This window comes from Elephas maximus, chromosome 9 (assembly GCF_024166365.1).
Source record: "Elephas maximus indicus isolate mEleMax1 chromosome 9, mEleMax1 primary haplotype, whole genome shotgun sequence".
Taxonomy (NCBI): Eukaryota; Metazoa; Chordata; class Mammalia; order Proboscidea; family Elephantidae; genus Elephas; species Elephas maximus.
Genome location: NC_064827.1, coordinates 67299790 through 67326203, shown reverse-complemented (window position 1 = coordinate 67326203; position 26414 = coordinate 67299790). Strand labels below are relative to the sequence as shown.

General features: G+C 40.1%; 1 protein-coding gene across 1 annotated transcript; it reads right to left on the bottom strand.

Moving 5' to 3' along the window:
* Positions 1 to 181: 181 nt before the first annotated feature.
* On the bottom strand, positions 182 to 17551 carry TLR4 (toll like receptor 4). The gene is made up of 3 exons (XM_049895612.1): positions 17202 to 17551; positions 6325 to 6491; positions 182 to 2537 (listed from the first exon to the last, which is right to left on the bottom strand). The coding sequence occupies exons 1-3, from the start codon at positions 17292 to 17294 to the stop codon at positions 272 to 274; spliced, it is 2526 nt and encodes an 841-aa protein (XP_049751569.1). The 5' UTR covers positions 17295 to 17551; the 3' UTR covers positions 182 to 271.
* Between the last annotated feature and the right edge of the window lie 8863 nt (positions 17552 to 26414).

Genomic DNA, 26414 nt, shown 5'->3' with positions numbered 1-26414 from the left:
TACATTGTAGCATTTAATACACGCTTGTTAGCCTCAAAAAAAAAAAAAAAATTTTTTTTTTTGTTAGCCTAACGCAGGAGAAAGATGTGGCAGCCTGCTTCTGTAAAGTGTTACATTCTTGGAACCCTACAGGGCACTTCTACCCTGTCCTATAGGGTGGCTATGAGTTGGAATTGCCTAGATGGCAGTGGGTTTTTTTTTTTTTTTTGGTATTAGCTGAACAAGTGTTGAGCCCAGCTGGATGGGAAAGCATCCCAGGAGTTTCTTTGCCTCAGGTAAAAGTTGTTGCTTCAAGCTGGTTGTTCTCTGCATCTGCTGTTCCTTCTGGATTCCATGGTTTCCCAGCTAACAGGGCTTTTCTGAGACGTCTCCAGAAGATGTGTTTTCCCAGGACACTGTCCTCCCACTCCAGGTAGGTGTTCCTGTTGAGAAGGCGGTACAGCTCCACCTGCTGCCGGAGCAGGGACTTCTCCACCTTCTGCAGGATGATGAAGATAATGCCAGCATGACTGCTCAAAAACTGCCAGGTCTGGGCAATCTCATACTCGAAGATACACCAGCGGCTCTGGATGAAGTGCTGAGACACCACGACAATAACTTTCCGGCTTTTGTGGAAACCTTCCTGGATGATGTTGGCGGCGATGGCCACACCTGGGATAAAGTCTCTATAGTGAAGGCAGAGCTGAAAGGGGGGCACTCCCTCTTCCAGGTTCTTTACCAGCTCATTCCTCACCCAGTCCTCATCCTGGCTAGAGTAGATAACAAAGGCATCATAGGTGCATTCGCCGCCACCATATCTTCTGCAGCCTGCAAGAAGCATCAGGTGGAAATAGAACTTATAGGCCAAAACTAGCATCAGAGATACTATGAACACACTGAGAACTGATGCACTGATAACAGTCTTACTCATCTGACAGGTGGTGTTCCTAAAACTCAGCACAGGCCTGCCGTGCATGTCTGAAGGTGTCGCACACACCATTTGTTCAACTTCCACCAAGAGCTGCCTCTGGTCCTTGACCCACTGCAGGAAACTCTGGTGCTCACAAATACAAGCAAAGTCATTCTGGGTAAGATTGAAGAGAGTTAGGTTACTTGGAAGATGTTGTAGTTCTTGTACCTTGGAGGCCACTATATGATTGAAACTACAGTCTAGAACTTGAAGCGAGTGGAGATATTTAAAGGGAAGTGTATCCAAGGACAGGAGGTTGTTGGAACTCATATTTATCACCTGTAGTCTGAGAAGTGAGTCAAAAGCTCCTCGGGACACCTGTTCCAGTTGGCAGTAAGAGAGGTCCAAGAAAATCAAGTCAGTCAGATCTGTGAAGATATCTGGAAGGAAGTTGTCCTGAAAAGAATTGCCAGCCATTTTTAAGACTTTGAGGCTATACAAGCCAAGAAAGATGCCGTGGAAGACAACGTGAATATGGGTGTGAGAAATGTCAAGGTAAAGTAGTTTTGTGAGTGATAGAAATGGTGGAAAATCATTGACATGTTTCAAGGTGGAATATCGGAAATCTAGATGTTTTAGTTGTTCCAAGCCCAGGAAGTTTGAATTCATGACAATAACATTATTGAAGCTCAGATCTAAATACTTCAGCTTGGTTGTCCCAAAATCAGACTGAGAACAACAACCTCTGAGACTCAATACATTTCCACTGAGATCTAGAAACTCAAGGCTTGGTAGTTTAAACTCGACAATAGTGTTACTATTTTTATTGGCAGTTAAAACAAATCTTTTCAGAGAGGAAAGTGCCAGTGCAGGAAATGGTTGAAGTTTACAGTTAACCAGTTCTAAGGATTGCCATCTGAAATCTTCAGGAAATCTTTCTAACTCATTTAGATTCAGACTCACCAGAGAAACTGCAGAAACATTTGCCAAGCAATTAAATACATCAATATCATGTGATGAGAAGTCGCTGACATATGCCATCCGGAATTCTTCAATTGTCAAATTGCATAGTCCCTCCAGAGCAGATTTGTCAAACCTGTCCAAGTTCCTTTCATTTTTAAATTCTCCCATGACCAACTGATGGACTTCTAAACCAGCCAGACCTTGAATACACATTTTCATTACAGTCATATTATCAAAATTGCTTCTCAAAGTCAGTTTATGGAGCCTAATTTCTTTGAAGGCACCTGGTTGGATAAAGTCTATCATGTTCAGGGACAGGTCTAGAGAGAGATTGAGTAGAGGAATTTGATGTAGGATCTGCAAGTCTTTACGAAAAATATTTCGGATCTGGTTATTGGAAAGGTCCAAGTGTTCCAGGTTGGACAGGTTAGAAAAATATTCAGGTAATTTGAAGGAATGGATAGAATTGTGAGCTACATTAAGCTCCTTCAAAGTTTTAAGATGCCCAATGGGGAAGTCCTCTAGAGAGGTTAGGTTTATCTCCACAGCCACCAGCTTTTGCAAACCTGATAGTCCAAAAAAGGTTCCCAGGGCTAAATGCTGGATAGGGTTTCCCGTTAATATCAAGGTGAAGAGATGATTTAGTCCCCAATATGCACCATCTTCAATTATCTGAATTTCACACCTACATGGAAAAGAGATACAGATTATATAATACTTCTGCTGAATAAAAGCCCAAATTGGAATAGCATTACCAGTCATCTGGCTCTTCATAGGATGTGACTTGCTGTATGATTGTGTCCAGGTAAAGATATCAAGCAGGGAAGATGATGGCATGGACAAATAAGAAGTCCCCACAGATCCAGTATTATCACATTGGCCACACTGATGTACTCTTTTCATTACACTTGGCACACATGTTTAGCAGAGAGAGGAAAACCATCAGAAAAAAATCAGTTAAAGAGTAATGACTGGGGTACACAATAACTGTGTGGTTGGTAGAGTATGTAATATCATTTAAGATCAAATTTTTCCATTTCCTACCACAAATAATTGTGAGTGTACGTCTGATTCATACAGATGATGCAGATAATTGCTAGTTGTTAGGCATGATAAATGACTGATGAAGGTCAATTTCAAAGATATAAAAAATTACAAGCCTTACAGATAAATTTAATGTTTATGAAAATTTCTGTATATAGCTAGATATTTAAGTGGTGTCCTTATCACAGGTAAATGCTAGTAACACATGATATGAGTGAGTTTTTGGGGGGAGTGGAAATGGAAAGTGTGCTATGAAAGTTTATATCGAGGAAACCGACCCAGACCAGGGGGATCAAATCAGGCTTCTCTGAGAGCACATTAAAATATGAAAGATGAGTAAGTGTTAACAAGAAAAGGAGACAACATGAACAACAGATACAAAAGCCCCGAAGTATGTGACAAACATGATACATGGAATGTTTTGGATTGATTTGTGTCTTCCAAAAGGGTATGTTGAAGTCCTAATCCCTTGTTATTTGAAAATAGGGTCTTTGAAGATGTTATCGACATTTAATAGAATCTGAGTAGTGCCTTATAAGAGAAGAGACACAGAAAGACCGGGGAAGAATGGCCATGCGAAGATGCATCTACAAACCCAGGAATGGCTGGGGCTGCTAGAAGCTGGGAGAGACAAGAAAAGGTCTTTCCCTGAAGACTTTAGAAGGAGCATGGACTGACGTACATGTTGATTTGAACTTCTAGTCTCTAGAACTAGTCTCCAGAACTATGAGAAAATAAAATTTTGTCTTTATAAGCCACCCAGTTTGTGCCATTTTGTTTTGGCAGCCCTAGAAAATGAATGCAGTTGGGATGTAGAATTATAGCATAATATGGAACATTAGGATTGGAAAATTTAATTAAAAAAAAAAACAAAACACAGAGACCCTTCAAGTGGATATGCTGTCCTTAATAGAGGGGGTTGTATGTTATGTATAAATATACTCTTGTAGCAGAGTGTACAATACATAGCTAGTGGCCAATAAATATCTGTTAATGAAAGAGTTTAAGTCAGTTTTCTATCCTGACTGTTACAGACTGAATTATGTCCCCCTAAAAATATGTGTCAACTTGGCTAGTACAGGATTCCCAGTATTGTGTGACTAAGGACCACTTTGTCACTTCGTGTGATTTTCCTATGTGTTGTAAATCCTACCTCTATGACGTTAATGAGGTCAGTTTAGTGGCAGTTATGTTAATGAGATCTACAAGATTAGGTTGTTTTAAGTCAATCTCTTTTAAGACATAAAAGAGATATGGGGAACTCATACCGCCAAGAAACAAGAGCCAAGAAGAATAGCATGTCATTTGGACCCAGGGTCCCTGAGCTGAGAAGCTCCTAGACCAGAGAATATTTATGACAAGGACCTTCCCCCAGAGCCAAAAGAAAGAGAAAGCCTTCCCCTGGATTTGACACTCTGAATTTGGACCTCTTGCTTCCTAGACTGTGAGAGAATAAATTTCTGTTTTTTAAAGCCATCCCTTTATTTGTGGTATTTCTGCTATAGCAGCACTAGATAACTAAGACAGAATTTGATACTGAGAGAGTGGGGTGCTGCTCTAACAAATACCTAAAACGTGGAAGTGGTTTCTAAACTGAATGGGTAGTGGCTGGAAGTGTCTTAAAGTACGTGATAATAAAAGCCTAGCTTGTCTTGGAGAGACCGTTGGTAGAATTATGGACATCAAAGACGATTCTGGGGAGGACACAAAAGGAAGTGATTACAATAGAAATGGCACAGATGGCGAGAAGCAGCAGCAGACAGCAGCAGCAGAACCAGGAGACCAGCATGAGACAGCACTGGAGCCAACCCATGGAGCTATAGAGCTGATCGCCTTTGTGCAACAGGCTCCCTGGTGGAGTGGGGTGTCCCTGGACACTTATCTGTGAGCTAAAGAGCTTTGAAACACTTGCCCCAGTAGGGTAGGCACATGTGGTGAGGCCTAAGGGCCCAGAGGCCAAGGAACCAGGAAGCAGAGGTGAAGAGACAAGGAAAACAGGAAGCCAAGCTGCCTCAGTCTCAAAGGGTAAGGCCACTACATCTGGGGTCTCAAAGGATGGAGTTGCCACTCAGATGGACTAGGACAACGGGGCCCTCCAAATGCGAGGGAGCAGTGTTGCTGTTCCAGTGGACCTGGAAGGCAGAACCAAAGCCCAGGGCCAATACCTAGAGTCTGGAGGGCAGGGCCTTTGTGTAAATAATCTCAGAGAACAGAGGATTATTTTCAAATCTTGAGGGTTAATGTAATGTGTTCTGCTGACTTTCTTGGTGCCTGTTATGCCTTCTTTTCTTCCATTTGTAATGAAAATGTCTAGCTTGTGCCCATTCTACCACCATACTTTGGAAGCAGATAACTTGTATTCTACATTTCACAGGTGAAGAGGAATTTTTGAATTTTGGATTTGGAGTTAATTTATGACTTTTGGTATGATATGATGGGGTGAATGTGTTTTACACACGGCAAGGACATGAATTTCTGGGAGCCAAAGGGTGGATTGACTTGTGTCCCCCCCAAAATGTGTATTAACTTGGCTAGTCCGTGATTCCCAGTATTGTGTGATTGTCCACCATTTTGTCACCTGATGTGATTTTTCTATGTGTTGTAAATCATACCCCTATGATATTAATGAGGTTGGATTAGTGGAAGTTATGTTAATGAGGCAAGACTCAATCTACAAGATTCGGTTGTGTCTTAAGTCAATCTCTTTTGGGATATAAAAGAGACTAAGGAGAAGAGAGGAATGTAAACTTCATATTGCCAAGAAACAAGAGCCAAGAGAATATTGTATCCTTTGGGCTTGGGGTCTCTGTGCTGAGAAGCTCCTCAACTGGGGAATATTGATGACAAGGACCTTCCCCAGGGCCAACAGAAAGGGAGAAAGCCTTTCCCTGGAGCTGGCACCCTGAATTCATACTTCTAGCTTCCTAGACTGTGAAAGAATTAATTTCCCTTTGTTAAAGCCATCCACCTGTGTCATTTCTGTGATGAACTAAGAGAACTGTTATGAACTTAAGAGAACTAAGACACTGACTTAAAAAAAAAAAAAAAACCCAAAGATAAAATTGCACTTAGAAAACATCTCACCAATTGCCTATTTTATAGATGAAGAAATTGAGACTTGGGGAAGGGGGGTGGCTTGCCTAAGATTATATAAAACCCAAAACCAAACCCGTTGCCTTACAGTCGATTCCAACTCACAGCGCCCCTATAGGACAGAGTAGAACTGCCCCACAGGGTTTCCAAGGCATGGCTGGTGGATTTGAACTGCCAATCTTTTGGTTAGCAGTTGTAGCTCATAGCAAGTAATAAATCTGTTGAGTTAATGAGTGGAGATTGAGACTCTACCAACCAGGCTTTCTGGAGCAAGAATGATGTGATAGGACAATGAACATCTCACCTTGAATATTGTGTAAAAGTTCATTCATTACCTGGATAAATCCAGCACCTGCAGTTCTGAGAAGTTGGAGAAGCTATGGCTACCTAAGTGCCTCAGGGGGTTAAAGCTCAGATCCAGGTTCTTGGCTGATGAGGGAATGTTGTCAGGTATTTTGTAGAGATTCACCTCCATGCATCGGTAAGAAATGTTAGGAATTACCTGCAAAGATCACACATTAGCTGCAGTATCTTGCTGCATATATTTCAAAGGACTGCTGCCCCAACTCCCTTCCTCCTAGAATAGTGTCTTAGATGCCTCTAATACAGGCACAGAGGCCAATCAACCTTCTTTCATCCCCCATTCATTTATTCAGTCACATATACACTCACTTCATACCTATTAAAAGTTCTACTCAAGATTAGGAAGAAAAGAGCACCTACTATATATTCAATGTTCTAATCTCTACTCTAACTGTGGCTACATTTAACAAGAGAAAATGGAGTCAAGTGATGAAGTGCTGAGGATCTTGAGTCAGAAAGCTCTGGGTTTCATCCTAGCTCTTCCTTGTAATTTGGGCAAGAGTTTTTTGTTTCTTTGTTTGTTTTTAGTTTTCTGTATATCTCAGATTTCAATGAGCTTACAGTCCAGAGTAATAGTTAAGATAGAAACAAAACTAACACTATCTAAAAGGGTCGTAAAATAGGCTCGGAAAATATGTTCCAGAGAACCCAGGTTCCGGATGCAGGAATCTTAGAAAGCTTCCTAGAGTGTGGAGATTTTAAGGCACATCTTGGGTGAGGATAAGATCTGGATACATGGAAAGAGGAAGGATATCTTACAAAAAAAGAACAGCATGAGCATGAAATGGGCAGAAAACTAATTCAAATTTTCTGGCAAGTGGCATGAGTAGTGGATCCTAAACCAGATGGGTAGCCAGAGTCAGATCAGGAGCCACCTCATATATAATCGAGCCACCACTATGTGCCAGGAACTGGGAATATAGTGATAAATAAAGCCAGCAATGGCCCTGCCCTCTTACATATTCCATTCCCAAGGGGAATACAGACAATGAAAAAATAAATAATGGTGTGCTATGGGAAAAATCAAAGCAGCTTAAGGGAACTAAAGACAAATATAGGGAGCTGGGAGGTTCTATTACTTGGGGCTATTGGAGGAGACTTTCCTGTGGAGGTGGCACTTAAGCAAAAATCTGAATGAAGTGAGGGAAGAATTAAGCCACAAAAATATTTGGGCCTACTTAGTTCAACACAGTAGGCACTAGACACACGTGGCTATTGAGTACCAGAGATGTGAATTATTTAAATTGATTTGTCCTGTAACTATAAACTATATACTAGATTTTAAAGATTTAGTACCAAAAAAGTTGTAAAATATCTCATTAATAATTTTAATACGAATTACCTATTTAAATATTTTGAATAGTTGGGTTAAGTAAAAATATTATCAAGATTAATCTCACCAGAGACAGAGCCAAGATGACATACTAGTCAAACACACCAAGCCATCCCTCTGCAACAAAGACTCAAAAAAACCCAAGTAGAACAGATACAGACATCAATCCTGGAACCCTAAACTTTAAATGAAAGGATTAAGCATTAGATCAGAAGCCACTGAGAAGAAGAAACTGATCAAAAACAGCAAATGAGTAGAGATATGGAGTGGAGGTTCCCTGCTGACTGGCACGGCACAGCACAGCCACCTTGACATAAAGCCAGAAACCCCACGCAAAGAGCACAGAAAGTCACCTTCATGGAACTCCCAATAGAAGATAGAGGAACGGTACAGACACCACAGAGCAACGTAAGGTCCGGTTTGTTGGCTGCAGCTCAAGGAAGTGTCCAGACACTCTCTCACGGTAACATGTTCTGATAACATGTTCTGACGACCCCCACATTTCTGGTGATTAGTGGTAACCTGACTCTGCATACCTCCCTCCCTGCCAGCCAGTCTGGCTGCATCACAGTGGAGAGATCCAGACCCACACCCCCTCTTTCTACGTCAGCCCCAAGCCATGGTGCTGCAGCTGGGCAACACAGCCCTGTGCCCACACCTCCTCCCTCTCTGCTAGCTCCACCCTCTTGCCCCATAGCTGAGCATCCTGGCCTGTGTCCCTCCTTCCCTGCCAGCTCCAAGCCACTGCACTACAGCCAGAAGACACAGGCCTGTGCCCATGCCCCCTCCCTTCCTTACAGCTCCACACTGCTGCCCCACAGCTGAGCACCCAAGCCTGTGCCCCTCCCTCCCTGCCAGCTCTGCCCACTCATCCCACATTGAGTGTGCCAGCCCATGCACAGCCCTCTCTGCTAGCCCTACCCCACTTCCCCACAACTGAGTGACCTGGCCTCATGCACCTTCCCACACCACATCCCCCTTACTGCACAGCAACTGAGCAACTCAGCCCTGTGCCTATCCCTCCCTACCAGCTCTGTTCCACAGTGCCACAGCTGGGTGCCCTGGACCATGCCCCTCCCTCCCCACTGGTTCCACCCCACTTCAGTACAGCCAAGCTACACCGCCCCACATACCTCCCCCCTCCAGTTCTACCCCATTGTACTGCAGCTGGCCAATCAGGCTCTTTGCCCTTCCCCCCCACTCCGCAGGCTGGTCCTATAAGCCACCACTGAGAGACCCAGCCACATATTCCTCCCTTCCCACCAGCCCTGTACAGATACCCTGCAGCTGAGAGTCCTGGCCCCATGGTCTCCCTACCTGCCAGCCCTGCTGTGCTGCCTCACAGCTGAGCAAACTGCCTTGTCCATCCAGACAAAGTCATGAGAGTTATCACACCCACAGATGAGCAAGCAACAAAGCACGCCTGTCCTGACCAACCAGACATATCAAAACAGAGCAAAAAAGCAGGACAAAACAAACACACAATCAGTACATAAGGAAAATAATATCTGAATGTCTCAGAGATAGCAAACAATATCAAAACAGATTTAAAAAACAGGACAAGATGGCTCTAACAGGTGACCAAAATAAAGAATCAGATGACTTTCCAGTAGAAAAGGCAGCAGAACTACCTGATATGGAATTCAAAAGATTAATATTCAGGGCTCTCCAGGAGATTAAGAAAGAGATCAAGGAAAACACAAACAAAATCAAGGAAAAAATAGGCAAAATCATGGACCACACAGATAAAACACAGCCCAAATCAAGGAAAACACAGACAAGGCAATAGAAGAATTCGAGAAAATAATACAAGAACAAAACATCAAAATAAACAATTAGAGATCATACCAAAAAAAAAAAAAAAAATTGGAAATCCAAAAGATAAACAACAAAATTTCAGAAAAGGAAAACTCAACAGAAGGTTTTAGGAACAAATTTAAAAAATGGAAGACAGAATCAGTGAGATTGAAGACAAATCCATGGGCACCACAATGTTTGAGGAAAAATCAGAAAATAAGAAAAATGAAGAAATCCTAAGAATTATGTGGGACACAATAAAGAGCAAAAATTTGTGTGTGATCAGAGTCCCAGAACAGGGGGAGAAGATGGAAAAGACAGAGAAGCTTGCGGAAGATTTGCTGGCAGAAAACTTCCCTAATTTCATGAAAGATGAAAAGATGATCATCCAAGAAGTTCAACAAACTCCATATAGGATATACTCCAAAAGAAAGTCACCAAGACATAAAATAATGACACTTGCCAAAACCAAAGACAAAGAAAGAATCCTGAGAGCAGCTCAAGAAAAAAAGAAAGTTCACTTACAAAGGGGAAACAATAAGACTAAATTCTGATTACTTGGCAGAAACTATGCAGGCAAGAAGGCAATGGGAAAGAAAAAAAACTGCCAAACAAGAATAATATATCCTGTAAAACTCTCTCTCAAATACAATGGCTAAATTAGGACGTTTCCAGATAAGCAGAACTTAAGGGAATATGTAAAAACCAAACCAAAATTATTAGACCAATTAAAGGGAGTCCTTCAGTTAGAGAACCAACAACATCCAACAACAGCCTGAAGCTGGGACAAAGGACAGCATTAGCCAGAGACCAACCTAGGTAAAGAACTCTCAGTAATAAAACAAAAGTAAAAGGTTTAAAACAGGGAATCAGAGATATTAATCTGTAAACGACAACAACGCCAAAACAATAAAAGGGAGAATAAACGGTGAATGCATAGAACTTTCAAATGAAGAGAAAATCAAGGCAATATCAAGTAATAAATGACTTACTTAAACTTAGGAAGATAAGTGTAAATTTTAACATAACCACGAAGATAATTAACAAACCTACTCATCAAAACAAAAAAGAAGAGAAACGTAAAGACTCAGTTAACGCAAAACCTGTAATAATGAAAAGAAATTCCATGAACAAAAGGACTGAGCACAGGAAAGTAAGAGGAACAAAGAAAATACTCATCAAAACAAAAAAAGAGAAACGTAAAGACTCAGTTAACGCAAAACCTGTAATAATGAAAAGAAATTCCATGAACAAAAGGACTGAGCACAGGAAAGTAAGAGGAACAAAGAAAATATCAGCACCATACACACACGCACACACAAAAAAGCACAACAAAATGACAGCAATAAACTCACAGCTATTGATAATCACATTGAATGTAAACAGCTTAAATGCATCCATAAAGGGACAGAGAGTGACAGAATGGACAAAAACATGACTGACCCATCAATATGCGGTCTCCAAGACACACTTCACACATTAAGACATAAAATATTAAAAATCAAAGGATGGAAAAAATTATATCAAGCAAACAGCAACCAAAAAAGAGCAGGAGTAGCAACACTAATCTCATAAAATAGACTGTAAGGCAAAATCCACCATAAAAGACAAGGAAGGACATTATGCAGTGATTAAAGGGACAATCTACCAAGATGACTTAATCTTAAAAAATGTGTACATAACCAACGGCAGGGCTCCAAAATGTATAAATCAAACTAACAGCACTGAAAAGAGAAACAGACCGTTCCACAATAATAGTAGGGGACTTCAACATACCACTCTTAGTGAAGGACAGAACATAAAGAAAAAAACACAGATACAGAAGATCTAAAGCCACAATCAATCAACTCAACCTCAGAGACATATACAGAACACTCCACACAACAGCAGCAAAGTATATGTTGTTTTTCAATACACATGGGACATCCTCCAGAATAGATCATATTTTAGGCCAGAAAGCAATCCCCAATAAAATTCCAAATATCAACATAATACAAAGCATCTTCTCTGATCAAAGTGCCATAAAAGTAGAAATTAAGTAACAGGAAGAGCAAGGGGAAGAAAATAAAAAAAGTGGAAATGGAAAGAAAAAAAAAAAAAACTTCCTTAAAAACCACTGGGTAATAGAAGAAATCAAAGATGAGATGAAAAAACATTCCTAGAATCAAATGAGAATGAAAACATCATACCAAAACCTTTGGGATACAGCAAAGGCAGTGCTCAGAGGTCAATCTTTAGCAACAATGTATACATTAAAAAAGAAGAAAGGGTCCAAATCAAAAATTAGCCCTACAACTCAAACAAATAGAAAGAGAACAGTAAAAGAAGCCCACAACCACCAGAAGAAAGAAAACGATAAGGATCAGAGCAGAAATAAACGAAATAGAGAAGAAAAAAATAATAGGAAGAATCAACAAGACCAAAAGTTGGTGCTTTGAAAAAATCAACAAAATCAATAAACCATTGGCCAAACCGAAAAAAGAAAAACAGAAGAGGAAGCAAACAGCCAAAATAAGAAGTGAAATGGGGAACAATACAACAGACTCAACTGAAATAAGAAAAACCTTACTCCAACAAATTTTAAAACCTAGGGGAAATAGACAAATTTCTAGAAACATACTACCTTCCTAAACTAACACAAACTGAGGTAGAAAATCTGAACAGACTCATAACAAGAGAAGAGATTGAAAAGGTAATTTTTTAAAAAACTCCAAAATAAAAACAAAAAAGCCCTGGCCCAGATGGCTTCACCATAGAATTCTGCCAGGCATTTAAAGAAAAGCTCACACCAATACTCGCAAACTCTTTCAGAGCATAGAAAAGGAAGGGATACTCCTGAATTCGTTCTGTGAAACCAGCATAAACCTAATAGCAAAGCCAAGCAAAGATACTGCAAAAAAAAAAAAGAAAATTACAGAGCAATCACCTTCATGAATATAGATGCAAAAATTCTCAACAAAATCCTAGCCAATAGAATTCAGCATCATATCAAAATAATAATACACCATGACCAAGTGGGATTCATACCAAGTATGCAAGGATGGTTCGACATTAGAAAAACAATCAACATAATCACCAGCATAAATAGAATAAAAGAACCACACGATCATCTCGATCCATGCGGAAAAGACATTTGATATAGTCCAACACTCATTCCTGACAAAAAAAAAAAAAAACTCTCAATATAATAGGAATAGAAGAAAAATTTCTCAACATAATAAAAGCCATCTATACAAGTCAACAGCCAACATCACCTCAATAGACAGAGGCTGAAAGCATTTCCCATGAGAATAGGAAAAAAAAAAAAAAAAAGGATGCCGTTTAACACCACTCATATTTAACATTGTGATGGAAGTCCTAGCTAGAACAATAAGGCAAGAAAAAGAAATCAAGGACATCTAAACTGGTAAGGAAGAAGTAAAATTTGCAAACAATATGGTACTATACATATAGAACTCTAAAGATTCCAAAAGAAAATTACTGGAACTAATAGAAAGATTCAGCAGAATACAGGATACAAGATCAACGTAAAAAATCAGTTGGATTCTATACACCAAAAAAAAAAAAGAAGTTCAAAAAGTAAATCAGGAAAAAAAAAATACCATTTATAATAGCACCTAATAAAATAAAACACTTAGAAATAAATCTAACCAGGAAATGTAAAATACCTATACAAAGAAAACTACAAAGCACTACTGCAAGAAACCAAAAGAAACCTACATAAGTGGAAAAACATATCATGCTCATGGAAAGGAAGACCCAACTTTGTATAAATGTCAATCCTACCCAAAATGATCTACAGATACAATGCAACCGAGAACCAAATACCAATGGTATGCTTTAACAAGATGGAAAAACTAATCATTAACTTTATATGGAAAGGGAAGAAGCCTCAGAGAAGTAAAGCATTACTGAAGAACAATGATGTAGGAGGCCTCATACTACCTGATCTCAGATCTTTACTACAAAGTCACTGAAGTCCAAGCAGCCTGATACTCTAAGATGACAGAGAGACTAATAGCACATAACTTAGAACCCAGATGTAAATTTATCCACCTATGGTCAGTTGATCTTTGATAAAGACCCAAATTCCATTAAATGGGAAAAAGATAGCCTCTTTAACAAATGGTGCTGGCAAAATTGGATGCCCATCTGTAAAAAGAAAAAATTCAACAGGATCCATACCTCACACCATATACAAAAAGTAATTCAAAATGGATCAAAAACCTAAGTATAAAACCTAAAATGATAAAGATCTTGGGAGAAAAATTTGGGACAATACTGGGGGCCATAATACATGGCACAAATAGGATACAAAGTATAACTAACAATGTATAAACTCTGGAAGAGAAACTAGATAACTGGGATATCCTAAAAATTAAACATGTATGCTCATCAAAAGACTTCATCAAAAAAGTAAAAAGAGAACCTACACTGGGAAAAAAGGGTCTAACCTCTAAAATCTATAAGATATTGCAACACTATAACAATAAAAAGACAAATAATCCAATTAAAAAATGGGCAAAGGGTATTTACAGACACTTCACCAAAAAGGAAACCCTGGTGGTGTAGTGGTTAAGAGCTATGGCTGTTAACCAAAAGGTCAGCAGTTCAAATCCACCAGGCAGTCCTTGGAAATTCTATGGGGCAGTTCTATAGGGTTACTATGAGTCGGAATTGACTCGATGGTAATCGGTTTGGTTTTCACCAAAAAAAGACATTCAAGTAGCTAACAGAGGAGGAAATGCTCATGATCATTAACCATTAGAGAAATTCAAATAAAAACTATAATGAGATACCATCTCACCCTCGCTTTACAGCAATAATCAAAGAAAAAAATATTGGAGAGGTTGTGAGGCGATTGGAATTCTTGTACGCTGCTGATGGGTGTGTAAAACAGTACAACTACTATGGAAGACAATATGGCACTTTCTTAAAAAGTTAGAAATAGAAATATCATACAATCTAGCAGTCTCACTTCTAGGAATATATCCCAGAGAAATAAGAGCCATCACACAAATAGACATACCCATACCCATGTTCGTTGCTGCACTATTCGCAGTAGCAAAAAGATGGAAACAACCTAAGTGCCTATCAACAGATGAATGGATAAACAAGCTATGGTACATACACACAATGGAATACTCTGCATGATAAAGAATAATGATGAATCCGGAAAACATCTCACAACATGGATGAATCTGGAGGGCATTATGCTGAGTGAAATAAATCAAACACCAAAAGGACAAATCCTGTATGAGACCACTATTACAAAAATTCAGCGAAAGATTTACACACAGAAACAATCATTGATTGTTACCAGGAAAGGGAAGGACAGGGAGGGAAAGTCACTAACTAGATAATAGATAAGTTTTGACTTTGGTGACAGGAAAGACAGGACACATTATAGGGGAAGTCAGGACAATGTGACCAAGGCAAAGTCATAGAAACTTTTTTGACACATCCAAACACCCTGAGGTTACTGGGCTGAGGACTGAGGACAATGATTTAGGTCAACCAGCATAACATGGTTCATAAAAAACATTCTATATCCCACTTTGGTGAGTAGCCTCCGGGGTCTTAAAAGCTTGTAAGCAGCCATCTAAGATACATTTACTGGTCCCATCCAGTCCGAAGCAAAGGAGAATGAAGAAAACCAAAGACACACGGGAAGTGTTAGTCAAAAGGGACTAATGGACCACAAGTACCACAGCCTCCACCAGCCCGAGCCCAGAACAACTGGATGGGGCCAGGCTACCACCACCGACCACTCTGACAGGAATGACAACAGACAGTCCTGGACGGAGTGGGAGAAAAATGTAGAACAAAATTCAAATTCACAAAAAAAGTCCAGACTTACTGTTTTGACAGAGACTAGAGGATCCCTGAGACTATAGACCCCAGATACCCTTTTAACTCAGAACTGAAGTCACTCCCAAAGTTTACCTTTCACCCAAAGATTACATAGGTCTATAAAACAATAACACACCTAAGGAACGTGCTTCTTAGCTCAATGATGTAAGTGAGACCAAATGGGCAACACCTACCCAAAAGCAAAGACAAGAAAGCAGGAAGAGACAGGAAAATGGGGCAAATGAAAATGGGAAACCTGGAACCTGGGGTGGAGAAGGGGAGAGTAGTCATCCATCATGAGGATTGTTACCAATGTCACAAAACAATTTGTGCATAAACTATTGAATGAGAAACTAATTTGCTCTGTAAACTTTCACCTAAAGTACAGTAAAGAAAAAAAAAAAGAGAGAGAAAATGATTGCTCTCACCTATTTCTTTTTTTTTTTTTAATATGACCATAAGAAAATTTAAAATTAAGTATCTTGCCATTGAACAGATGTAGGGGAAAAGTATTCCAAGTAGAGGGAATAGTCATTGCAGAGGCCCTGTGGTAGGAAACTGTCTTAATGTCAATGGAGTGTTACTGAAAGGTTTTAAGGAGGAAAATAATTTGTTAGATTCAAGCCTTAGAAAAAATAATAAACAACAAACAAAAAATGCAGAATAGACTAAAGGAAGAGGACTATGGCATCAGGAAACCAGTCACTGTCCAAGAGTCAAGACCAGTTGAGCTGAAGGCCTGCACATGGGGGGCACAGAGAGGATGAGCAAGGAAGCAGACAGGCCTGGAGGATTGACAGAACATGAATCAAGGGGAAAGAGAGGAGCTATGGGTGGCTGTGGGTTTGCCCTGGAATGACTCTGATTGGGAAATTACCTTCATTAACCTAACAGCAAGAGGGATACAGGAAGGGTCATGAGGAATAGGGCTGTGGGAAGAGAATGGGGGAGGAAGGGGAACTTTGAGACGATGAATTAGTCTTTGTTACATATTAAAGTATGCTGTTTTTCCCCCATGTCCTCAACTTCAGGATTCTGACTCTCCATGTTTCTAACTTTCTGACCATGCCCCGCCTTAAATTCCAGGACACTTTCCTGACTGTTCAGTTCTGCTATGGGCTTCCAAAACAATGGCCTTGCGGGGGTGGGGGAGGGGGGAACAAAACAGGTCCATCATGAAGGAGATTGATCCCAAGCCAGCTGACTGGTGCTTCACAAAGAAAACCACCGCTGCATTAACTGACATTTTCTCTCTTTTTTCTTCTCTCTCTCATCACCACCTTTTCTTTCTCTCTTTTCCATTTTCTTTCATTTTTTTCATCCTCTGAATGGAACTATATGAGTGGTTGCAGAAGTCTAAAATTCACTTTGCGAATTCTTTCTGTTATGAGGCAGGAAAAGATACCTCCCTCCTGTGATTGAAAGAGGCAGAGTAACTGCTTAAAGCTGAGTGTACAAACCACCAGCAGGAAGGAATGACACTGAAGCAGCCTGCTTACTACTCTCTAATGAAGGAGGTATTATCATAATTATTTTAAAGACATGAAAATCAATCTCAGAGAGGCTTAATAACTTGCTCAAGGTCACACAGTCAGCCAGTCATAGAAGAATGATCTTAACTAGATCTACCTGACCTAAAGCCCCTACTAGCAGTCAAAGTCCTAAGTAAGACATGGCCCCATCCAATCCCTGTTAGCTCCCCATAGCGTTGAGGTGGTCCCTGTACTTCCTCAGGTCTTTACAGTAATTTGACTCCTTTTTGCAAAATAAATTAACCGGGGCACATAGTGGGCAGTACTGGGCAGAGGAGCAGTTTTTTGAAGCAAGGCAAAGCGCACAGGAGAAGAGCTGACACCAACCACTTACCTCCACGCAGGGCTCCCAGCTCTCGACTCTCAAGTAGGAGAGGAAGGTCATGGCTGGTATCAGAGCCCCAGCCAGGCATGAGACAGGCATCATCCCAGCATTTTCTGTGACCAGCAGTCGTCCTTGGAAAGCATGACAGGCTGTAACGGCCTGACTGGGCAGCTCTGAAGCACTGGCGTCTTCTCTCCCCAGCTTGGTGCCCCACAGAAGTTACTGTATTCAAAGCAGAGCTGGGCAAGGGGCAAGAGGAAGTGAGAGTGGCAGCCTCAGCATTCTGGACTTTTGTTTCTCTAGTATTTATCTATCTTGTCACAGAGGGGAAGTCAGAAGGAGAAGAAGAAAAAGTATGCAGAGCAGTGGCTGGAGCAACTGCAAGAGGAAGCTGGCGTTTATCCCAGGAAGTCACCTGACCTCTGGGCTTGGTAAACTTAGGAAGAACATCAGGGTGTGGTCAGACTGCGTAACTGTCTAGGACAGTGGTTTACAAACATGTTCTAGTAATGAAAAGTTACTTTCCCATGAAATGTGTAGAAGTTCACATGCCCGAAAATGATTTTAAAAATAAAGCTCCAGTGGAACATTGTTTGAAAAGAATAGGTATGTTTCAAAATACTTGGAATTCAAAATCAGACGTACTAAAGTTCACATTCAGACCCAGTGAATTTATGGCCACGTGGCACTGACTGGGTCATTTAAACTACTAAGCCTTAATATCTGGTCTGTGAAATGGACATAATAGTGTTTAACAATAACAGAAGCTCAGGCTTAGAAATTGGTACAAAGAAAGCCATGTGACATTAGTCAGTTTACACAAACTACCAAGGCTTATAGAGATGATAAGAGTTTTCTTGCATGATTGAATTAAGTTAACTCGCATAAAATTCCTTACCTAGTGCATGGTTCATCATTATATTTCACAAATGGCAGCTGTTACGATAATTAAGAATGTGGATAAAACGGGGATAATAATATGTAATTCATAGTATTGTTATGGAGCCCTGGTGGTACAGTGGTTAAAAGCTTGTCTGCTAACCAAAACCTTGGCAGTGTGAACAGCCACTCCTTGGAAACCCTATGGGGCAGCTCTACTCTGTCCTGGGAGGTTCACTGTGAGTCAGAATTGACTCAATGCAATGAGTTTAGTATTGCAATGAGATTAAATGACCTGCTATTTGTGAAACTCATACCTGGACAGTAGCAAGTACAGTGTGTTTGCTAAATAAGGACATATCTTAAATTGTGGATATTACTGGTAGTGTGTCCTAGGTATTTCTACTGAGATGTCCTGCAGGTGCCTCAGATCCAGCATCCCTAAAGTCAAATTGTGAGGAAGCATGTCGAAATGGACTGAGACTGAGTTCACTCTTTGAACTGTGTCAGATTTCTTCAATACCTCTGTTAAATTAACTTAAAAAATGGCCTCTCTGCCAAAACTTTGCTTTGAGGATTAATTGAGACTATGTAAATTTCTTAGAGCAGTGCCTAGCACATAGTAGTTTCTCAATAAAGTTTAGTTCCCTAGAAAGTTAATGGCATTTCACCTCCACATAGTCATCTAAGATGGAAATCTCTTTGACTTTACTCTTTTGACGTCATCATTTTTTTTTACATCAAACTTTAAACTATGTCCTCATGATTTTGTTTATAAAATATTTCTAATGTCATGCTTCATGTCTACCACTGTTACTACTGAACATATTCCATGGGCTAGACTAGTACATACACTCTTAATGGCATCCCAGGGCCCAGATTTGTCCCTTCCAATGTCTTGTCTCTTCCAATATCTCGTCTCTTCCAATCCCCATTCTTCATCCTGCAATCAAATCAATTTTCTAAAATACAAATATAATTATCTCACATTCTGTTAATAATATTCTGAGGCTGTGTATTGCATAGGCCTCAACTCTCCTGCCCTTTATACCCCCTGCTCCTACCACCACAACCACCACACACACTGACACAGACATAGTCCACCTCTGAAGGTGAAACAAGCATATTTATTATTCAAGAGCAAGCATAACTAGACCTCATTATTAGGATGCAGAGTTTAAGTGAATAGAGTAATATAAGCATAAAAAAGGGGGCAAATGCTCTTTCTTCCCACCATTTGAGAGGGAATCCCTCAATGGTCAAGATGAGGCTGAAAAAAAGGTGTCCAGGAAGATCCCTAGACATTCCACAGGCTGTGTTGTGTGAGTTATTAATACATGTGTTTTACAGAAACTTCCCTAGGAAATTTTGCGATTTGGGAATGCCTGACAGTGCCTTGTAAAGATGGTCTCTTTTCATGGGAAATGAAGCTCATCTACTGACCTTAATCACAGATATCTAAGTTCTGTGTGCCTCTTCCAGAACATAAACTACATATCGAATACAAGAGATAATCTTTAAGCCCCTTCGTTATCAAATCTCATTTGCTTCCCTTTATGAACCTACCACCACTACACTGTTGCAATGAGGAAAGAGAATGGCAATAATTCACTATCATAGGCCTAGAACTTCCACTGCAGTACAGTAATAATCATACGTTCAGCAACATAGCAGAGACTCAGTCAGAAGGCCTGGGAAGCCACTTGGTTTTCCATCCCTTTTATGAGAAGCAAGGTCAACTCAGGGTCCATAATCATTTAGTCAATAGACGAATCTCATGTTCACCAGGCACCTGGAAAAAATATTTGGTGTTATTTGGCAGGCACCATGTTCAGTAAGAAGTAAAGAAACAAAAAAACTGTATGATCTTTGCTACACACACACACAAAAAGAACACCGTTGTCGAGTCAAATCTAACTCATAGTGACCTTATGTTGTTGTTGTTAGATGCTTATGTCGTTGTTGTTAGATGCCATCAAATTGGGTCCAACTCATAGCGACCCTATGCACAACAGAAGGAAACACTGCCCAGTCCTGTGCCACCCTCACAATTGTTGCTATGCTTGAGCTCATTGTTGCAGTCACTGTGTCAATCCAGCTCGTTGAAGTCTTCCTCTTTTTCACTGACCCTCTATTTTACCAAGCATGATAACATTCTTCAGAGGCTGATCCCTCCTGATAATATGTCCAAAGTATGTAAGATGTAGTCTCCCCATCCTTGCTCCTAAGGAACATTCTGGCTGCATTTCTTCCGAGACAGGCTTGTTCGTTCTTTTGGCAGTCCATGATACATTCAATATTCTTCACCAACACCACAATTCAAAGGCATCAGTTCTTCTTCGGTCTTCCTGAGTCATTGTCCAGCTTTCACATGCATATGAGGCGATTGAAAACACCATGCTTGGGCCAGGTGCACCTTAGTCCTCGAGGCAACATCATTGCTTTTCAACACCTTAAAGAGTTCTTTTGCAGCTGACTTGTCCAACGCAATGCATCCTTTGATTTCTTGATTGCTGCTTCCGCGGGTGTTGATTGTAGATCCAAGTAAAACGAAATCCTTGACAAACTCAGTCTTTTCTCCATTTGTCATGAAGTTGCTTATTGGTCCAGTTGTGAGAATTTTTGTTTTCTTTATGTTGAAGTGTAATCCGCACTGAAGGCTGTGTTGTTTGATCTTCATCAGAAGTGCTTCAAGTGCTCTTCATTTATAGCAAGCAAGGTTGTGTCATTTGCATAATGCAGGTTGTTAATAAGTCTTTCTCTAATCCTGATGCCCCGTTCTACATACAGTCCAGCTTCTTGGATTATTTACTCAGCATACAGATTGAATAGGTATGGTGAAAGGATACAACTCTGACACACACTTTTCCTGATTTTAAACCTTGCTCTGTTTGAACGGCTGCCTCTTGATCCATGTATAGATTCCTCGTGAGCACAATTAAGTGTTCCAGAATTCCCATTCTCCTCAATGTTGTGCATACTTTGTTATGATCCACACAGTTGAATGCCTTAGCAGGGTCAATAAAACACAGGTAAACATCTTTCTGATATTCTCTGCTTTCAGCCAGGATCCATCTGACATCATCAATGATATCCCTGGTGCCATGTCCTCTTCTAAATCTGGCTTGTATTTCTGATAGTTCTGTGTCAGTATACTGCTGCAGCCACTTTTGAATGATCTTCAGCAAAATTTTACTTGCATATGATATTAATGATATTGTTCAATAATTTCTGCTTTCAGTTGGATTACCTTTCTTGGGAATAGTCATAAATACGGATCTCTTCCAATTGGCTGACCAGGTAGCTGTCTTCCAAATTTCTTGGCACAGAAGTAGGTACTTCCAATGCTGCATCCGTTTGTTGAAACATCTCAGTTGATATTCCATCAATTCCTGGAGCCTTGTTTTTCGCCGGTGCTTTCAGTGCACCTTGTACTTCTCCCTTTGGTACCATAGGTTCCTGATCATATGTTACCTCCAGAAGTGTTTGAACGTCGACCAATTGCTTTTGGTATGGTGACTCTGTGTACTCCTTCCATCTTCTTTGATGCTTCCCATAGAATCCTTCAGTATTGCAACTCGAGGCTTGAATTGTTTCTTCAGTTCTTTCAGTTTGAGAAATGCTGAGCATGTTCTCCCCTTTTGGTTTTCTATCTCTAGGTCTTTGCACATGTCATCATAATGCTTTACCTTGTCTTTCTGAGCCTCCCTTTGAAATCTTTTGTTCCGCTCTTTCACTTCATCATTTTTTCTTTTTGCTTTAGCTACTTGATGTTCAAGAGCCAGTTTTAGAGACTCTTCTGACATCTAGTTTGGTGTTTTCTTTCTCTCTTGTCTGTTTAATGACCTCTTGCTTTCTTCGTGTATGATATCCTTGATGTCATTCCACAACTCATCTGGTCTTCAGTCACTAGTGTTCAGTTTGTCAAATCTGTTCTTAAGATGGTCTCTAAATTCAGGTGGGATATACTCAAGGTCATACTTTGGCTCTAGTGGAGTTGTTCTAATTTTCTTCAGGTTCAACTTGAACTTGCATATGAGTAATTGATGGTCTGTTCCACAGTCGGCCCCTAGCCTTATTCTGACTGATGATATTGAGCTTTTCCATCGTCTCTTTCCACTGATGTAGTTGATTTGATTCATGTATATTCCATCTGGCAAGACCCATGTGTATAGTCCCCGTTTATGTTGACGAAAAAAGGTATTTGCAATGAAGAAGTCGCTCGTCTTGCAAAATTCTTTCGTGTGATCCCTGGCATCATTTCTATCACCAAGGCCATATTTTTAAACTACCAGTCAGTCTTCTTTGTTTCCAACTGTCACATTCCAACTGCCAGTAATTATCAGTGCATTCTGATTGGATGCTCAATCAATTTCAGAGAGCAGAAGTTGGTAAAAATCTTCAGTTTCTTCATCTTTGGCCTTAGTGATTGGTGCATAAATTTGAATAATAGTTGTATTAACTGGTCTTCCCTGTAGGCATACGGATATTATCCTACCACTGATACTGCTGTACTTCAGGATAGATCTTGAAATGTTCGTCTTGACAATGAATGCAATGCCATTCCTCTTCAAGTTCCCATTCCTGGCATAGTAGCCCATATGATTATCCAGTTCAAAATGAACAATACCAGTCCATTTCAGCTTGCTCCTAGGATATGGATCTTTTATATGTTCCATTTCTTTTTTGACGACTTCCAATTTTCCTAGATTCGTACTTCGTACATTTCAGATTCCAATTATAGATGAATGTTTGCATTTGTTTCTTCTCATTTTGAATCATGCCACATCAGCAAACGAAGGTCCTGAAAGCTTGACTCCATCCACGTCATTAAATTTGACTCTACTTTGAGGAGACAGCTCTTCCTCCGTCATCTTTTGAATGTCTTTCAACCTGGGGTGTTCATCTTCCAGCACTATGTCAGACAATGTTCTGCTGCTATTCATAGGGTTTTCACTGGCTAATTCTTTTCAGAAGGTGACTGCTGAGTCCTTCTTCCTAGTCTCTCTTAATCTGGAAGCTCAGCTGAAACCTGTCTGCCATGGGTGACCCTGCAGGTATTTGAATACTGGTGGCAAAGCTTCCAGCATCACAGCAAAACACAAGCTCCCACAGTAAGACAAACTGATAGAAGCATGGGTGAGTGACCTTATAGGACAGATTAAAACTGCTCCATACTGTTTCCAAGGAATAGATGGTGGATCCAAACTGCTAGCCTTTTGGTTAGCAGCTGTAGCTCTTAACCACTGCATCACCAGGGCTAGGATAGAATAATTCCTATATCAAACTCCAAATTTCAGTAGCTTAGCACAATAAATTTTATTTCTTGCTCATTAAATATTCAGTAAAGATATCCCTGACTGGGAGTATTTTAAGGGATACTCATGGATTCAGATTGCTTCTTTCTTATTATGCTGCCGTATTCAATACATTGCCTCCAAATTTGCTAAGGGATATGAAGAGCATGGGGAAAACACCCAGACACTTCACTACCTCTGCTCAGAAATGACACATATCACCTCTGTTCCAATTCCTTTGGCCAAAACTAGTTCAATGGCCACACTCACTTGCAAGGACTCTCAATAGCCTAAGCCTCAAGCCTTCTGTGCCTACATAAAACTCTCTCAGAAAACGACACGCTCAAGCATACACAAAGACACACAGAGACACTGGTGGGCACAATTTTGCAGCATCAGTTCTATACTATGGAAGGGGAACACTTTGGTGATCAGTGGGTTGTCTGTGTCATGACCTTGGAATTCTGTAATTTACATTTCATGGTGATTAAAAGAAAATAATAATAAGCAATGACAGTACAGCTTGGCTTATACAAGAAAGACCTCTTTATTTTGGTATATTTAAAAACCAAACCCAATTCCATTCATGAATTCTAAGTTTCACGTGTTAACACCTCTCAAATCAGGATGTGTCTCAAACTGATGTTGATATATTACAATTAGTCCATATAAAACAAAACCAAACCCATTGCCGTCGAGCTGATTCCAACTCATAGCGACCCTATAAGTCAGAGTAGAACTGCCCCATAGAGTTTCCAAGGAGCACCTGCTGGATTCGAACTGCCGACCTTTTGGTTAGCAGCTGTAGCTCTTAACCACTACACCACCAGGATTTCCTTAGTCCACATACAGTGATTTATATATCACAATTATAATTTGGAGATATTTTAGTTTTTCCTTTTTAGTAGCAAACAAAATAATGGTGCATTTTACAATCAGTGTTAGACTCAAAGAAGTATACTTTTGTCCCTAAGAGAATTAAAAAAATCTTATGTTCAAGTAATTGAAGAAGCAGTGGGTTAAACAACAACAACAACAAAAGATTTATTTCCTAAGGACTCTTTAGAAAATTTACTAGTCTGGGTTAGTGTGTATTTTGCATCTACAAAAGGAGATGGAGTACTCAATATTTCTCAACTTTTTTTTAAACTATGCAGCTCTTTTATCCTCAGACAGCATCCATTAACAGTATCCATTAACATGCAATGGACCAACATTGCCGTGGTGTACAGCATGGAAGATGGTGCTTTTAAGCAGATGCATAAATGGTATTCTCCTGGCTCCAGGTGACCCACTTACTGTCTCTAAGGCTAGGTCTTCACATGAAGTACCTCTCTGTATGCCTCGATATTTTCCTCCCAAACGTTCCTAGTACCAGAGGCAAGTGAGTGCTCTCCACAGGGGATCTCAGGGCGAACAGCCCTAAGCAAGGTCTTCTCCTCTCAGTCTTAAATGCCTATGACATTTCTCATGCTATTTTTTATAATTAATTTGTATTTTCTATCTCTGTACTGTGTCTCTACCAGTAGAATGTAAACTTCATGAGGTCAGAGGCTTTGTCCAGTGTTCACATTTACTGAGTGCATAGGTAGTTACTCAATAAATGGTAAATGAATCAATGAACAACATATCTGAACTTGTTTTTAATAGGTAGCTAGTATTTTGCAGGGGTTACCACCTTTTCGTATTGAACGGTTTGACTCTAAGATGCCCATTGATTATCCTGGGGCCTCTCAAGTTTTCTCCTTCTTTCTATTCCCTATGGCCAAGAGGCTTTTCCTGCCTTCTTATCTCTCCCTACTCCTTCCAATTGCCCAGCAAATCCTTCTTGTCCATTCAGACCCCAGAAAAGTGTGGTGCAGAGTGCTATTATTTTCAAATATTTAATTTTCCTATGTAATTCTTGGTATCATCGTTTCCTGGTTGTATCAGTTATTTAACACCACTGACTTCCCTTAATTACAGTTTGCAAATAATATTGTGGTCTAACTGATATTATTTGAGTGTTAAGGAGATAATGTATGTGGATGTACTTTGTAAATGTTACAGCTTTACATTTATTCATTTATCAAATATATATTGAGTGCTTAAAATAAGCCAGAACATATTATGTCTACCCGTTACATTCCAAGCTGTAGCCCTGATGCCTAGTCACAAACAAGTACATAATAAGTTATGAATAAACATTGTTTGAATGGTGTAATGAGTGGGCTATATATAAAATCATGCCTTTGTCTAATGTTCAGTCAGTACATTATTTCTCCTCTTCTTAGCAACTTCCTCCAAGAAAAAGGAAGGAGGAATATCTGCTCCTTTTCTAGAAGTTAACCCATGACAAAATATTTTTGAGTTGATATGTGATGCAATCTTGGTCCGTACTTGTGGGTCACATTATAACTCATCACTGTGGACGGCACATTCTTAGGTAACCCAAGGCTCTACGACACTTACCTTTGGAAAGAAGGGGATAAGGACATGAGTAAGTAAATCTTATTTGTCAACTAGCTGGTTGATACCACAGGTGGTTCTCTTTTTCTTCTATCTTTCACACTGGAGGAACCCAGGAATCTGTAGGTGATCAGATGAGGAATACAATGGGAAAATATACAAACTGGACAAATACATATGGAACACTGGAAAGTATCCAATGAATGTTTTACTAGAGGCTCAAATGATATAATTAGAACCAAAGGGTGGCATGGGATTTGGAGCGTCATCCCTAGTGGAATTATCTTATGGATCCTCCGTGGGTCCTGTCTTAGTCATCTAGTGCTGCTATAACAGAAATAACACAAGTGGATGCCTTTAACAATGAGAAACATATTCCTTCACAGTAAAGAAAGCTGAAGTCCAAATTCAGGGCATCAGCTCCAGGAGAAGCCTTTCTCTGTTGGCCTCCTCATCGATCTTCTCCCAGACTAGGAGTTTCTCTGCAAAGGGACCCAGGCACTGTTTCTGGGGTATGAGGTCCCCCCTTTCTGCCTGCTTCCTTTTCCTTTTTTGTTTCTTGAGAGATAAAAGGTGGTACAGGCCACACCCCAGGGAA